At 36.3% G+C, this 17,831-nt stretch overlaps 1 protein-coding gene across 1 annotated transcript in view; it reads right to left on the bottom strand.

The window, feature by feature from the left end:
* Positions 1-17,831, bottom strand: part of WDR19 (WD repeat domain 19) — a 71,722-nt gene that overhangs the window by 40,349 nt on the left and 13,542 nt on the right. The window contains exons 7-14 of the mRNA XM_012644513.1: positions 14,766-14,846; positions 13,557-13,669; positions 13,092-13,265; positions 4,248-4,318; positions 3,284-3,456; positions 3,077-3,191; positions 1,535-1,641; positions 676-798 (exon numbers count right to left, since the gene is read on the bottom strand). Of these exons, the coding sequence (XP_012499967.1) occupies positions 676-798; positions 1,535-1,641; positions 3,077-3,191; positions 3,284-3,456; positions 4,248-4,318; positions 13,092-13,265; positions 13,557-13,669; positions 14,766-14,846 (957 nt within the window). The remainder of the gene's footprint in view (positions 1-675; positions 799-1,534; positions 1,642-3,076; positions 3,192-3,283; positions 3,457-4,247; positions 4,319-13,091; positions 13,266-13,556; positions 13,670-14,765; positions 14,847-17,831) is intronic.

Here is a 17,831-nt window from a genome sequence, read left to right on the forward strand (position 1 = left end):
TTTTGTATAGGTGTACAATCTCTTTGTGTTTTAAGTTAAGTGTCATTACAAAAGTGTCAAAAGGTTTATAAAGTAAAAACGTTCCAGGAAGCAGGGGTTAATTTATTACTGAAGAAAGAAAAGTATTTTTTTACAAATTTAGTGTAGCCTAAGTGTACAGTGTTCATAAAGCCTTTTAATCTACAGTAACATGACAGGAATTCACATTCACTTATCATTCACTCACTGACTCAACAGAGCAATTTCTAGTTCTACAAACTCCATGGTAAGTGCCCCATACAGGTGTACCATTTTTTATCTTTTATATTGCATTTTTACTGCACATTTTCTATGCTTAGATACACAGATACTTCTCATTGTGTGTGGTTTTGCAGATTAGGAGCAATAAGCTATACCATACAGTGTAGGTGTATAGTAGGTAATACCTGTCCAGGTTTCTATAGGTATACTCTATAATGTTCACACAATGATGAAACTGCCTTACAACACATTCCTCAGAATGCATCCCCATTGTTAAGTGACACATGAATGTACACAATAAATCACAGATAACTTCATTAATTGTATTGGATTCAATATAGAAAAAAAAAACTGGTAGGAAAAGAAGTAAGACCAAGATAACAATGTAAAAATGACAAATTCTCTATGTTCTATATTAAAGAAGACAATACATACATCTGTACCATAGATGAGGAAATCACCAGTTAAGGCATGACATAAAATACGGCACGTATCATCCATTGCTGGGAAAAGTCGAGTTTCACGTTCTTCTTGAGCATCCAAGACTTCACTTTCTATCTAAAACGTAAAGAATAATAATTGCTCACAGATTTATTTGAGTAAATCTGGTATACAACAGCTGGAGAAGGGTGTCTTTTTCTTAAGTTCAACTAAACATTCAGACTCACAAGACTAGCAGAGCCAGTTTAGTTAGAAAGATGTCAGAAGGTAACCACAGCTTGCCAGCAAGGCAGCATTCGGTATCCCTCTTTAGTGCGAATAGTCTTTGCTGCAGGCTCTGCAGCTGTCTAGCTGCTAATCTCTTTGGCTTTCCAGATGCAAAGAGCCAAGAAACAGATGTGGGAGATGCCCTGGTTTAGAAGCCCCATCTTCACAGGTGCTAACATCTCTTGAGCAACTCAACAGGCATAGTTTTGAGGATTTCTACACAATACTTGCCCAAATATGAGTCAGCACATTCCAGGAATCCCAGAGGTATGGCATTCCCATCAGGTTTTTATAGTTCATTTATAGTTCCTTCTAGATGCGATTTACCAACAGGGTCATTTTTACTATAAACAATGTTGTATGCAGCACCATTAACATTTATCAGGTTTTGGGGGAACAGAGCTAAAGTCAATTGAACTTCTCATATAGAAGGGGAAGAGTTTTGTTAATCCTTTTTCCATACTTGGCTTTCTAGCTAGTCTGTACATATTTGCTTCCTGACCAAAGTTCTTGATAATTAGACATGAGACTGTTTATCATCATTGCTTAACTTAGCAGGTTTCCAGGACATCAAAATTATACTTACCAAATGTAATTGGACTTTGCCTTCAAAAAGTGCAGCAGCATAGTCAGAATGAAGGCAAATACTGGCTACTGTTCCCAGATACTCCGTATCTTTCAATTTTTTCACAGCTGTAGCAATTTTTAAAAACCAACACATTAAAATATAGGTAAAAGTAGCCCATATAAATATTTGCAAATATTTCTAAAAGTTGTGTCTTTGCAAAAATATTCTGAACTTAAAATTTTATTTTAGCCACTCTAAGGAAAATCTTAGTTGCCAAATAAATTTGCCTTCAGGCATTTCAGAATGGCTCACGTGAAACAAAGTAATAGAAAATAAAATCACATGCAAAACAACTAAGAATTAAACCTTAAGTGACAAGAAGCTTAATGGTGTTTTCTGTGTTTTTTTGTTTTTGAGATAGAGTCTCGTTCTGTCATCCAGGTTAGAGTGCAGTGGCATGATCATAGCTCACTGCAACCTCCAACTCCTGGGCTCAGGTGATCCTCCTGCCTCAGCCTCCTGAGTAGCTGAGACTACAGATGCATGCCACCACACCTGGCTAATTTTTCTATTTTTAGTAGAGATGGGGGTCTCGCTCTTGCTCAGGCTGGTCTTGAACTCCTGAGCTCAAGCAATCCTCCTATCTTGGCCTCCCAGAGTGCTAGGATTACAGGCGTGAGCCACCGTGCCCGGCTGGTGTTTTCTGTTTAATAAGTTAATTCTCAGTTTTATTCTTAAGGTTATCTGACCTACAATTAGAGAAAAGGGAGACAGAACTGACATGTATCAAGTTCCCATGAGGCTTAGGAGTTCCTAACAAAGCCACTGTGCAGGCCGGGCGCGGTGGCTCACACCTGTAATCCTAGCTCTCTGGGAGGCCGAGGCGGGCAGATTGTTTGAGCTCAGAAGTTCGAAACCAGCCTGAGGAAGAGTGAGACCCCGTCTCTACTAAAAATACAAAGAAATTAATTGGACAACTAAAAATACATAGAAAAAATTAGCCGGGCATGGTGGCACATGCCTGTAGTCCCAGCTACTTGGGAGGCTGAGGCAGAAGGATCACTTGAGCCCAGGAGTTCGAGGTTGCTGTGAGCTAGGATGACGCCACGGCACTCTAGCCTGGGCAACACAGTGAGACTCTGTCTCAAAAAAAAAAAAAAAAGCCACTGTGCAAAGTGAGATCACACATTTTCTTAATATTTCATTTAATCTCTTTCATGACCCATTAAAAGTACCCTCATTTGCGAGATCAGTAAGGCTCACAGGGGTAAAGTAATTTGTCTACAGTCACTTAGCTTCTAGAGGCAGGAGAAATTAAATCCAGAGGCTGTCTGAAGCTCATACTCTACCCACTATACCATACTGTCTTCGCTACAAGGTAAAGAATAACCTTTCTAAAAATTATGCAAATTTTTAAAAGATTCACAAAACCACTTAGGCTAAGAAAGACATGACTGAACAAAAAACAGTGAATGGTTTGGTCTTAAAAGAAACTTCCAGTGTTTCCCAAATAATAACAGAAATTATAGATAAGAATACAACAACTGAATTTAGACTTGCCGTTCTCTCCAACAACATAAAACCAAGCTCGATTATTCATTCCTACAGCCAGATGATAAAGACCTACTGCTACAAAGCTGGGTTCCACATCAACAGAAACTGTGATTGGTTGCTCCTATAAAATAGAAAAGTAACAGTAGTGAATCAATTGCCACATCTGTTTTGATTTTATTAATAAATAAAAGAAAAACAACACCATCTTCATACTCCTTCAACAGGGTTGGCTACGGTAACTTCAAGGAGGGAGGTAAGATATGCAATTCTTGTGCTGCAGGCGTCCCCGAGAATGGGAAGTTTGGTCAGGAAAACGTGAAGTGAGCCTCTTTGGGTAGACAATGCCAGTAGCTGACCATCATCTGTCCAGGACATGGCACCCAATCCTGAAATAATTCACAAAATAAATGATTATTTAAAAACGATATACTGTTGCAGGCAAGCCAGCAAATATTTTCACTTGAGCTACCAGAGGCATACAAATCTTTACATATTTTCTTTACTATTAATAGTCTAAGTAGTTTTTATTTAAACTAGGAAATTCACCATGGACTGGCATAAGAATATGGGCACTGAATATAACTCAAAGGGAAAGTTGTCATCTGTCAATAAAGGCAGTGTGTTCTGAGAAATCTGGCCTTAGGCAATTTCATCGTGCAAACATCATATGGTTGTACTTACAGAAACCTAGATGGTATAGCTTACTACGCACCTAAGCTGTATGGTACAGCCTATTGTTCCTAGGCTACAGACCTGTACAGCATGTTACTGTACTGAATACTGTAGGCATTATGTATGTATTTGTGTACCTAAACATATTTAAATGTAGAAAAGGTACAGTAAAAATATGGTACAATCTCACAGGATCACTATCGTATATGCAGTCCGACATCGACTAAAATGTTGTTATGTGGGGCATGACTATATATAAGAATTTATATTTTACAACTGAAATTAGGATAAAATTCACTATAAACCTCTGGATCAAAGTGGACTTACAACCTTCTAGTCAAGTAGACTGACTTAACATAATTACTAAAAAATAAGGAGACTAATTTAGGGAACTCTAGCGAAGGGTGTTAATTTTATTCCTCCTGCAATGAATGCCAATCACACAATAACACATTACTCTCTGTAATTGGAATAAAATATCAATCTGCTTCGGAAAAATCTATACCTTTATTTTCATCATCCAGGTTGACTATAGCATATACGTCTTTTAATTCTGCCAAGTCATACATTTTAATGCTGAAAAATAAAAAACATATACTTTGAATACATATGAACTTTATGTAAAATTGGTTTAGTTCACAAAAAATTACAAACCATGGAATAGGTCAGTGGTTTCCAAAATGGGGTATACAGGATGATCCACTGAGTTATGGTAAGAAAATAGTAGAATTTCTATATTTGATTATATTTTATCTTTTAAATTTTTCTGGGTTTTTTTAGTGCATGCAGGGATTGGGGGAGAGTGCAGCGTCACTGCCTGGCTTAATTGTCTGATCTACAGCTTTGGGAACGAGGAGGTTAAAACTGTACTGAAGAAGTCTGAGTAGGAAATATTCTCCTGAGCAGTACTAATTATCGTATGATGATGCAGGTTTTTCTTTACGTGTTCCCCTTCTCCGCTGCCGAGAGTTCTTTCACATAAAAAGAAGTAAGGTATAATACAGAAAGAGCATTAGAATCAGAAGGCCTAGGTTGAAAGCTCTGAAAAATGGGGGCGTAATATTACTTCATAAGGTTTTTGGGAAGAATAAGTTAGCGTAAATGAAAGCTGTACAGCACACGCTGGGACCTGACACTGGTAACATTTCTCCTCTCCTTGTCTCCTTTTCTCCCTCCTCTTATTCTCTCCTTGTGTTTTTCCCTTACGTTTTTTCCCTCATTGTTTTCATTGAATTAAACTTTTAATTTTGAGGTAATTATAGATCCACATGCAGTTGTAAGAAGTGATATAGAGAGACTCTGTGTACTCTTTATCCCTAATGGTAACATCTTGAAAAACTCTAGTATAATACCACAATCACGATATTGACATTGATATGATCCATGAATCTCATTCAGATGTCCCCAGTTTTACTTGTACTCAGGGTTTGTGCTTAGTTCTACACAACTTGTTTTTTGATTTTTTTTTATTTTAGCATATTACAGGGGTACAAATGTTTAGGTTACGTATATTGCCTTTGCCCCACCCGAGTCAGAGCTTCAAGCATGTCCATCCATCTACACAATTTTCTCACACGAGACTTCTTAGACCTATAACCACAGTCAGGATACAGACAACACACAGTTCCACGACCACAAGGATCCCTCATGATGCTTTTGTTTTTTTTTTTAGGAGACAGGGTCTCACTCTGTCAACCAGGCTAAGGTGCAATGGCCTGATCATAGTTCACTGTAACCTTCAACTCCTGGGCTCAAACAATCCTCCTGTCCCAGGCTCCTGAGTAGGTAGGACTATTGGTGCACACCACCACACCCACCTAATTTTTTTTTTCTGTAGAGATAGGGGTCTCGCTATGTTGCCCAGGCTGGTCTCAAACTCCTGGCCTCAAGTGATCCTCCTGCCTTGGCCTCCTATTGTATAAACAACCACCTCCTTCCTCTCCACCCCAGCCCATCTCTATCCCCTGGCAATAACTAATCTATTCTGTTTCTATAATTTTGTCATTTTGTCATAATTTTAAGATTATATAAATGGAATTATAAAGTATGCAACCTTTTGAGATTGGTTTTTTTTCCCTCAGCATAATCGTCCTCTGGAAATTCAAAATTGTGTATGTATCAATAGGCTGCTCCTTTTTACTGCTAAGTAGTATTCCCTGGTATGCATTAATCTCAGTTTCCTTAACCATTCGCCCTTTGAAGGACATCTGAATTTGTTTCCAGTCTTTGGCTTTTACAAATAAAGGTGCTATAAACATTCATATACAGGTTTTTGTGTGAAAGTCAGTGTTCATTTCTGTGGGATAAATGGCCAAGAGTACAACTGCTGGGTCATATGGTAATTAATATTTAAGAAACTGACAAACTGTCTTCCAGAGTAGCTGTACCACTATACATTCCCACCAGCAATTTAAGACTAATCCAGTTTCTTCTCATCCTCACCAGTATTTGGTGTTATCACTATTTTTCATTTTAGCCATTCTAATAGATGGATAGTGATATCTTATTGTGATTTTAATTTGCATTTCTCTAATGGCTACTCATGTTAAACATCTTTTCTTGTATTTATCATCCTTATATCCTATTTTGTGAAATATCTTTCATCCATTTTCTAATTGGATGGTTTGCTTTTTTTTACTGGTTTTTTTAAAAAAAATGATAACTATGCATGAATTTATTATTATTGTATTGCTTAAACCGATATGTAAATAGATAACTGACATTTAAAAATGGTATCAACATAGTATTGAGGAGATAACATATAGAAGTAAAATGTCTGAACATACTATTGGGTTTTGAGAGTTCTTTATATATTCTATTATAGATACTGGTCCTTTGTTGGATATGTGGTTTGCAAGTATCTTCTCTCATTTTGCAGCTTTTCATCTTCTTTAAAGGAGTCTTTCACATAGCAAAAGTTTTCAATTTTGATGAAATCTAATTTATCAATTTTTCTTTTTATAGATCACACTTTTTGGTTTCTAGTCTAAGAACTCTTTGCCTACCTCTGGATCCAGAAGACTTTCTCCTATGTTTTTATCTAAAAAATTACAGTTTTATATTTAAGCCCCTGATCCATTTTGAGTTCATTTTTTATTAAGGTGTGAGGTGTGGGTTGAGGTTTATTTTTTTTTTTTGCTTGTGGATGTCCAGTTGCTCCAGCACCATTTGTTGAAAAGGCTATCTTGCTACCATTAAATTGCTTTCACACCTTTGTCAAAAACCAATTGGGCATATTTATGTGGGTTTATTTCTGCCTTCTCTATTCTGTTCCATTGACCTATATGTCTCTCCCTGTGCCAATATTACATGGTCTTGATGACTGTACCTACATAATAAGCTTTAATATTGGATAGAATGATTCCTCCCATTTTATTCTTTTTAAATATTGCTTTGGCTATTGTAGTACCTGTACCTATCCATATATTTTAAAATAAGTTCATCTATGTCTACAAAAAACCATGCTGGGATTTTGATATGAATTTCATTAAACTATAGATCAACTTGGGGGGAACTGACATCCTTACTGTATTGAGCCTTCAATCTATGAACACAACATGCCTCTCCATTTATTTGGGTCTAATTTGATCTTTTTTATTAGCTTTTGTAATTTTTCAGCATAAACGCTGTACATGCTTTGTTAGACATACAGCTAAGTATTTCATTTTCTTTGGAGTGATTGGAAATGGGATTGTCTTTGTTTTCACATGTTAATTGTGAGTGTAGAGTAATGTGAGTGATTTTTGGGTGTTGATCTTGTATCTTGCAACCTTGCTCAACTCACTTACTAGTTTTAGTTGTAGGAGTTTTTTTGTAAGATTCCTTGGGATTTCCTACATAAAAAATCATGCCATCTGCAAATAGACATAGTTTTAATTCTTCTTTTCCAATCTGAGTGCTGTTTTTCTTTTTCTTGCCTTACTGTGGTAGCTAGAACTTCTAACATTAGATTGAATAAGATTAGGGAGAGCAGATATACTTGCCTTGTTCCCAATATTAGGGGACAAGTATTCAGTCTTTCACTATTAAGTATGATGTTACCTGTAGGTTTTTTGTACTTGTTCTTTATCAGGTTGAGGTAATTATCCCCTATTCCTAATTTGCTGAGTTTTTATCATAAAGGATTTTCTGAAATGCTATTTCTGTATCAATTGATGTGATCATATAGTTTGTCTTTTTTAGCTTTTGGTATCGATTGCATTAATTTTTAAATGTTAAACTAGCCTTGCATACCTGGAATAAATCACACTTGGTCATGAGGTTTAATTCCTTTTACATATTGCTAGATTCAGTAGTCTAAACTCTGTTGGGAATTTTCATGTCCAAGTTCATGAAAGAGACTGATCTGTATTTTTCTTTTATATACTGTCTTTGGTTTCAGTATAAGAATAATACTAACTTTATAAATTGAGACAATCAAGGTAATAGACATATCCGTAAAAAAAAAAGTTGAGAAGTGTTCCCTCTTTTATTTTCTGAAACAGATTTTGTAAAATTGGTGTTAATCATTTTTTAAATGTTTGAATGTTTGATAGAACTCTTCAATGAAACCATATGGGCCTAGAGATTTAGTTTTTGGGAGCATTTAAATTACTAATTCCATTTCTTTAATAGTTACAGGGTTAATTGTGCTAATTGAGATTATCTGTCATTTGGGTTGAGTTTTGATAGTTTATGGTTTTCAAAGAATTGTTCATTTCTTCTAAGTTGTCAAATTTCTGACTATAAAGTTGTTTGTAATATTCCCTTATTCTCTTAATGGCTTCCAGATCAATAGTGATACACATGAGATTCTATAGTGATACACCTGCCTCATTCCTGATATTGGTGATTTATGTCTATTCTTTTTATTTTTGTCAGTCTTGTTAGAGGTTTATCAATTTTTTTTCAAAAAACCAGTTTTTTGCTTAATTGATTTTTTCTATTTTCTTATTTCAATTTCATCAATTTCTGCTTTTTATTATTTTCTTCCTTCTACTTTGGGTTTATTTTGCTTTTTCTTTTTTCTAGTTTCTTGAGGTAGGAAGTTAGATTATTGATTTGAGACCTTTTTTCTATAAATTTTCTCAACACTGCTTTAGCTGACTCCCACATTTTGAAATATTTTCATTTTCATTCAGTTCCATGTATTTTAAAATTGCTTTGAGACTATGACCCATGAATTATTTAGAAATACATTGTTTAATTTTCAAGTGTTTAGAGATTTTCCTGCTGTTATTGATTTCTGGTTTGATTACATTATGGTCAGAAAATGTATTTTGTATGATTTGATTTAAATTTGTTAAAGTTTTTTTCATGGCCCAGGATACAGTCTATCTTGGTGTATCTTCCATGGGCACTTAAAAAATGTGTGTTTTGTTTTTGTTGGGTGCAGTGTTGTATAGATGTCTGGTAGGTTTAGTCGGTTTATAGTATCATCCAAGTCTTTTATATTCTTGTTGATCTTCTGCCTACTTGGTTCTATATATTACAATTGTCCCAAAGTATCTGAAGGGTGTTGGTTCCAGAGCACTCTCCCCACCCCCATGAATGCCAAAATCTATGGATGCTCAAGTCCCTTATATAAAATGGCATAGTATTTGCATATAACCTACACACATCCTCCTGTGTAGATGAAGTCACCTCTACATTATGTATGATACCTAATACAAGGCAAATGCTATTTAAATGGTTATGCTGTATTTTTAAACTTGTGTTATTCTTTATTGGTTTTTCCCCAAATATTTTTGATCCACAGTTGGCTGAATCCATGGATGCAGAACCCACAGATACAGAGGGCCAACTGTATTGGAAGTAGGATACTGAAGTCTCCAACTTTTGTTGTTAAATTGTCTATTTCTCCTTTCAATTCTGTCAGTTTTTACTTTACATTTTGGGACTCTTGTTAGGTGCATGCATATTTAGAATTGGTATATCTTCCTGGTGAATTGAGCCTTTAGTCAATATGTAATATCCCTCTTTATCCCTGGTAATTTTCTTTACTCTGAAGTCCACTTTGTCTGATATCAATATAGCCACTCCAGCTTTCTTCTGATTAGTATTTCTATGTCTATCTTTTTCCATCCTTTTATTTAGTTACATCTTTATTAATTAATTAATTAATTTTTGAGCCAGGGTTTTGCTCTGTTGCCCAGGCTGGAGTGCAACGGTGTGATCATAGCCCACTGCATTCTCAAACTTCCGAGCTCAAGTGATCCTCTTGATCCTCTTGCCTCAGCCTCCCAAGCAGCTAGGACTACAGGTGTGCACCACCATGCCTGGGTAATTTTTCTTTTGTAGAGATGGGGTCTCACTATGTTGCTCAGGCTGGTCATAAACTCCTGACCTCATTATCCTCCCTTCCTCAGCCTACATTCCACTTGAATGAGCAAGCGCTGGTATTACAGGCATGAACCACTGCACCTGGCCTAGTTACATCATTATATTTGAAGTGAGTTTCTTACAGACAGCACATAATAGGGTCATTTAAAAAAATCCATTCTAAAAGTCTGTTTCTGATAATTTTGTCATTTATATTTCATGTAGTTATTGATACATTTGAATTTAAGTCTACTGTTTTATTATTTGCTTTACATTTGTTCCCTCTGTCTTTTGTCTGTTTTCCCTTTCTTTTCTTCATTTGGATTATTGGAACATTTTTTAGTATTTCATTTTAATTTATCTATTAGGCTTTTATATATATCACTTTATATAGTTTTTTAGTGGTTGCTCTAGATACATATTTAATTTTTCAGTCTACTTAGAATATTTGCTATTTCAAGTGGAAGGCAGAAGTCTTATCACATATAAAACCTTTTAACCTATCCCCTTCTTCATACTGCAGTTGTCTTGTGTATTGCATTTTCATGCACTGAACACCTTATTAGACATTATAACGTTTGCTTTCAATCATCATATATATGTTAGAGATATCAAAAGAAAAAATAGCCAGATATTTACCATTTCTATTGCTCTTCCTTCATTCTTAATGTCCCAAATTTCCTTCTGTCCTCAGTTCTCTTCTATCTGCAGAACTGCATTCAGCAATTCTTTCAGAGTGGGACTGCTGGCAAGAAATTCTCTTCGCTTTCCTTCATCTGAGAATGTTTTTATTTCACCTTCATTACTAATGTGTATTTTCACTGGATATAGGATTTCAGTTGACAGTGCTTTTATTTCTGTACTTCAAGAACGTTGTGACACTTCCTTCTGGCCTCTATGCTTTCTGGTGAGAAATCCACTGTCATTCCAAATGTTGCTCTCTGGGTGCTTTCAAGTTTTCTTCTTTGTCTTTATCTTTCAGCAGTTTGTGATGTGTGTGAGCCTAGATTTCTTTGGGTTTATCCTTTTTGGGATTTGCTGAACTTATATATATGTAGGTTTATATCTTTTGCCATAAAGAAGTTTCCAGCCATTATTTTTAGGATTCTGATGACACAAATGTTAGACTTAACTGTTATTGTGCCATAGGTCTCTGAGACTTAATTTTTTTCAATCTTTTTTTCCTCTGTGTTCAGATTGGATATTTTCTATTGATCTATCTTCAACTTCACCGACTCTTTACTCTGTTATCTCCATTTGCTATTAAGTCCACTGTAGTTACTGCATTTTTCAGTTCTAAAATTTCGATTTGGTTCTTCTTTATTGGTTCTGTTTCTTTTCTGAGCCTTTTTATCTTTCCATTTGTTTCAAGCCTTTTCCTCTCAGGGCATTTCTATAACACCTGCTATCTGCATCATCTTGCTGTTGGTGTTTTTTGATTGCCATTTCCCAAGTGAGTTAAAATTGTCCTGATTCTTCATATGCCGAGTAATTTTGGGTGATATTTTGGATACTGTGTTATGAGACTGTGTCTAATCTAAATCCAAAGGAGGTTAATATTTTTGTTTCAGCAGGCAATCAACCTGGTTGGGTTCAGGGCACAAGTTTCAAGCAGCCTTTTGTAGCTTACGGTTTCACTATCAGTTTCATTTTCAAAGCTTTTGCAGTGGTATTCAGATGTGTCCCTGTGTGGACCACTAAGTGGCTAGTATAAGACCTGGGCTATGGTCTTAAGGCTATCTAATCCTTAGTTCAGTTCTCAAAGTCTTTGGTACATGTTTAGGATAAGTCTATACAAATGAACTTAGGGGTGAACCCGGGAGCTCATAAATATCTTTACAGGTTCACTTTCCTGAGTTCCTTCCTCTCTTTTGTCAACCTGGTACTTTCTGATTCCCCACGACTCCTCTTTTTGGTCCTCCAGGAATGCTGGGGCTCTAGTTACTCTGTTCCACTTTGTATTTCCCATAACTGCACCAGTACCTATGGCCAAGCAGTGGGAGGACAGAGAAAAATAAGCAACAGGGGTTTGCCCAACCTTCTTGGGACCACATCTAATTCAAGAGAAGGTTACCCTCCATCAAGTGCTTTAGGTGCCTGTGGGTCCTTGGTACCACTGCTGTTACTGCCACTGCCATGGTCAGGTTACTTGGTGGCTGGGGCATGAGAGAACAAAGACAAAAGAAGAAGAAAATCAGAGGATTTCCCCAACTGCAACTTGAGCAAGAACTAGAGAGCTTCCCTTAGAGCTCTCTCTGTGCTCTGGTGACTACTTCTAGGTTTCAAGCTGCCCCGAGTCTGGCTGAGACCAGAGGACAAATGGGAGAATCCCTGCTAGTTTGGTGGCACTTTGAATTCTGTCTTCTCCAATCTACCTGCTACTATTTACTTTTCAGAGTCCTTAAATAGCTGCTCTAGGCATTCTGTCCAGGTTTTATAGCTGTATTCAGAGGGAGACACAGGGCGGAGTGTGCTTACTCCATGTTACCCACAACTGCCTATGTTTAAGATTGATTTTCAAGCATATTCCGTTTTATTAATACATTTTTTTTCCCTGAGTGTTAAAGGAATAACCTGAGTGGTAAAGGAGCCTTAGAAATTTTTAATTGCAGGGTGTGGTGGCTCACACCTGTTAATCCCAGCACTTTGGGAAGTCAAGGCAAGAGGATCAGTTGACGCCAGGAGCTTGAGACCAGCCTGGGCAACATAGTGAGATGCTGCCTCTACAAAAAAATTTAAAAATTAGGTGGGTATGGTGGCATGCACCTGTAGTCCTGTTACATGGGAGGCTGAGGCAGGAGGATCGCTTGAGCCCAGGAGTTTAAGGCTGCAGTGAGCTATGATCATGTCACTGCACTTCAGCCTAGGTGACAGAGCAAGATCTTGTCTCAAAAAAAAAAAAAGAAAAAAGAAAAAAATTCAATTGTAAACATGTTGTAGGAGTACAAGAAAGTATGAGTGCCAGATTCATATTAGCCACCAAAGTCTGGTTGATTCTCTTGAGTGTTCCTTATATAAACTTTCTTAGAAATATGTGAATATAACTTACCTGTTATCTCCACATGTAGCAACTTTGTTAAGAGTGTGTGAAACTGCAATACCAGTTAGATTATCTCTATGGTTACGACCTTGAAGTACCTCATGACCAACCTCTGGAACATGAGTAGAAATGACCACAAAAATTCCACGTGAAAAACCAATTGCGATGTAGCCATCACCACACCTACAGCAACAAAGGTGACAATATGGTAAAAAAAAAAAAAAAAAAAAAAGAGTTTAACTATTTTTGGCAATAAGATAAAATAACAGGTACTTTAAAATGAAGGAATATATTCTTACAAGATAGAATATAATTTATCAAGGGCCTACTCTGTGTCAGATAACATGCTAAATAATTTCACATACTAATTCAGAAAATGTTATATATAAAATTAAATGTTACAGACAAAAATTAAATATAATTAGTAGGTAAAAACACACAGATGTTCTTCTGTAATGAGCTTTTCGTACATACCAACGATAGCAGACAATGTTGCCATAGTGCTGCTGAAATTCCAAGTCAGTTGGCTTATCTGGATCATACAGATTAAAAAGACACAAATTTCTCTTGCCAAGCACCATACTTATCTGCCAGAAAAGATTAGGAGATTGTGAAATGAATTACATAGTATTTCATGAAAAGACCAGTAAGCAAATCCAATAGCTGAACCTAATTTATGCAAATAAGTTCAGTTTAGATATGCTAAATGCTATAATTAGTATAATAATGTGACTCACTAAAAAAAAAAGCATTTACTAATATATATCCTGGTAAGGGTCCTTGGCTTTACATATCTTCAATATATCCTTTGAAATATGCTAAAATTCCTTTGTGGAATAACCTTTTAAACTCTCTCATTAGAGTACTACACATATGAGATTGTAAATCCAAAAGTTCCATGGCAAATGAATTTATATTCAGAGTATAAAGAGACTTCCATTCTAAGAGGCCATTCTGCTTTTGAGCCATCTGGGATTATAGGTCTATACCCTTGTAGATAATCTATCTTGGTTTTTTATACCCTCACTGTTTCCATCACCTGCAGGTCAGTGTGCCTAAACTAGTGTCCCTATTGATTGTGCAAATCAATATTTAAATGTAATTCTCAGTATAGGGTGTAATTGTGTTGGGGAGAGAAAAGAGTGTATTACTTATTTGGGATCGTTAAGGTGACGTCTTGATATATTTCCTTGATCCTAAGATGCTATCAACTGTAAATCACTATCAATTTAATCATAGCTTTTTAGGAGATAAAGAAATATTACCTCCTTAAATATATTCATGTTGTTCGTGAAAATCATCTGGATTTCAGGAGGTTAAAATGTGGCAGGGAAAATGCATCTAAGTATTAAAGAAACAAAAACTACAACTTCCAGAGAGCTCTGTTTACCACATTAATACAGTAAAAATTTAAAAATGATATAGAAATAAATACTTCTGTTCTTAAAGGTACCCTAACTTTTTCTACTCCCACAAGAATAAAAAGAGCAACACCAGCTATAACAGAAAGCTGTTCTCATTTGCTGTGGTATCAAGTCGTCAGCAGCAGAGAAAACAAATTTTAGGGCTAAAAGGCTGAGCCCTATCTTGGCTTAATAAACAACAAACATAATTTCATCTGAGAAAAAGAAATAGTATATTCTACAAAATTATTTGGGCATGGATTTGATTTAGAATTCTTACTGTGCTTTCAGCAGCAGAGTTTCGGTCTTCTGTCCTCATCATGGAAAACTGCATTTTACTTGGCTCTGATCTCACTGATATCTACAGGGGTAAAAATATCATCACTGTGAACAAAACCAATATTCAAATTCATCCTGAATATTAATAAAACAGGTAACTTGCTTTTATTTCTGAATAATGTTGGACTAAACTAAAAAAATCCTACTGCCACAAATATCTAGCAATTCTGGATAAAACAGAACACATATCCTATTAAAGAAACAGAAAGCTTGAAAGAAGGAAAGGGGAATTTACAGCGTTTATCACAACAAAGATCAAACTAAAAACACAGAGTGGAGCAGGCGTAGTGGCTCATGTCTGTAATCCCAATGCTTTGGAAGGCCAAGGCAGGAGGACTGCTTGAAGCCAGGATATTGAGACCAGTTTGGGCAACATAGTGAGACTCCATCTCTACGTAAAATAAAAAATAAATTAGCCAGGCATGGTGGCATGTGCCTGTAGTCCTAGCCACTTGGGAGGCTGAGGGAGGAGGATCACTTGAGCCCAGGAGTTTGAGGCTGCAATGAACTATAATGATGTCACTGCATTCCAGCCTGGGCGACAGAGCAAGACCCTGTCCCTAAAAAAATAAAAATTAAAACCACAGTGTGTGCAGTAACTGATGACACAGCTATCCAGAGCAGCTAGTACGGGGAGACAATAAGGAAGCCCATTTGTCTTAGCTTGAGCTCTAGGTCAGAAAAAACAAAGAAAGTTCATTTCAAGAATTTAATCGAAGACCTCCCCTCCTATTTTCAGTATAGTATGAGGTTTAAATTTACATGTTTGAATGGTCTGGGAGCTCCCAAAGTGAGGATTTAATATAAAATGTGGAAAGATCCAGGCTCATAATATACCTATAGTGTCTGACAAAAACAAATCCAGAGCTTCTAGTAAGGTTGAAAACAATTTCCACAGATAAATTCTGCTCGAGGTGAGCTCAAAATTCAAAATTACAAAACTCACAAAGAAATAATGCATTGAGAGCAGAAGTCAGCAGATCTAAAACAGAATTATATGAAAGAGAAATATAAGATAAATACTTTAAAAATGATTAAAGACATAAAAGGACTCATAAATATGAGAAAAGACTTTTTTAAAAAGCTCAGGCAGACTTTTTTTTGAATGCATATGTACTTCTGTATTGTAAGAGGTGTATATGGTGCGCAGAATCTTAAAAAAGCGGTATTGCTGGGTTGAAATGTAAGTGCATATATAGTTTTGTTAGCTGCTTTCAAGTTTCCCTCCAGAAGGGGCATGTCAATTTTATCTACAGTTTCACCAAAAGAATATGTTGTCATATTATATATAATTTTTGCCAGTCTGATAGGTGAGAAATGGTATTTTAGTGTGGCTTTAATTTGTAGTTCCTTAATTATGAATGAGTTTGATCTTTTTTCCCATATGTATGAGCACCACTTTTATATATTTTTGTATGATCTACCTATTCAAGTATTTCGGGCAGATTTTTAAAAGAACTACAAAGTACTTTCTAAAAATAAAAAATAGAGTCATTAAAATAAACTCTCCCAGTACTTTGGGAGGCTGAGGTGGGAGGATTGCTTGAGGCCAAGAATTCAAGAGAAGCCTGCGCAACATAGTGAGAGTCCATCTCAAAAAAAAAAAAAAGCCAGGTGTAGCGGAGAGCACCTGTAGTCCCAGCTACTCAGGAGGCTGAGGCAGGAAGAGCACATGAGCCCAGGAGTTCAAGGCTGCAGTGAGCTATGCTTGTGCCACTGCACTCCAGCCTGGGTGACAGAGTGAGACCCTATCTCTAAAAAATAAATAAGTGAAAATAAAAATTAAAAAGAAAATAAAAATTTAAAAACTCAATGGGATAGACAATTAGACAAATTTGAAGAAAGAATATGTAAACTACTCTGAGAAAATTATCCAAAAGGTTGCAGAGTGGCAAAAGATAGACTCTATGACCAAGAGATTAGGAGACATGAGAAGGTGCAACATATATTACAGATACTCTAGATAAACAGAATAGAAAAGACAAGAGGTAATATTCAAAGAGATAATAATGACTAAGAATTTTCCTGAATTGACAGAAGGCAGCAATTTTCAGATTCAGGAAGACAAATCCTGCGCAGGATAAATAAAAATAAATCCATACAAGTAACACTGCAGTGATCTGCAGAATACCAAAATTAAAACAACTGAGAGAAAATACCAAATGAAGCAACACTTACAATGTATGCTTTGCTTACTACATGATGACTTAAGTAGAATGTCTAATTTTGGAAGCAGATTTCTTAAGGATTAGAAATAGGAAATATTAATAGCTGTCTTGTAGGTAAAAAATGGCAGATTGGTAGTGATTTTCTGGGATGCTATGTGGAAAAAATATTCTAATGCCATATGATGATTCGGTGGAGGGGAAAAAATTCAGTATCTATTGGTGATGTCTGATATGGACTCAAGAGAGGGGAGTAGTAGCATTTGTACTGTATATCTACCATTCTATTTTTAAAAGACATTGAAAATAGAGTGATTAAAAGTATAGGATTTCTAATGCTTTACAAGTTCCTTAGGTAAAAAACCAAAACAAACAAAAAAACCCATGAAAGTATAAAGTTTCTAGGAATTGTCATACCCAACAATTTTTTTTTTTTTTGAGACAGAGTCTCACTCTTTTTGCCCGGGCTAGAGTGAGTGCCGTGGCGTCAGCCTAGCTCACAGCAACCTCAAACTCCTGGGCTCAAGCGATCCTCCTGCCTCAGCCTCCTGAGTAGCTGGGACTACAGGCATGCGCCACCATGCCCGGCTAATTTTTTGTATATATTTTTAGTTGGCCGATTAATTTCTTTCTAATTTTAGTAGAGGCGGGGTCTCACTCTTGCTCAGGCTGGTTTCGAACTCCTGAGCTCAAACAATCCGCCCGCCTTGGCCTCCCAGAGAGCTAGGATTACAGGCGTGAGCCACCGCGCCCGGCCCCCCAACAATTTTTTATGATGCCAGATTAATCTTCCTTAAGAACCACTTTAATCATGCAGGGTTCTGCTCACAATGGTAGAGTGA

Source organism: Propithecus coquereli, unplaced genomic scaffold (assembly GCF_000956105.1).
Source record: "Propithecus coquereli isolate 6110/MARCELLA unplaced genomic scaffold, Pcoq_1.0 Scaffold213, whole genome shotgun sequence".
Lineage (NCBI taxonomy): Eukaryota > Metazoa > Chordata > Mammalia > Primates > Indriidae > Propithecus > Propithecus coquereli.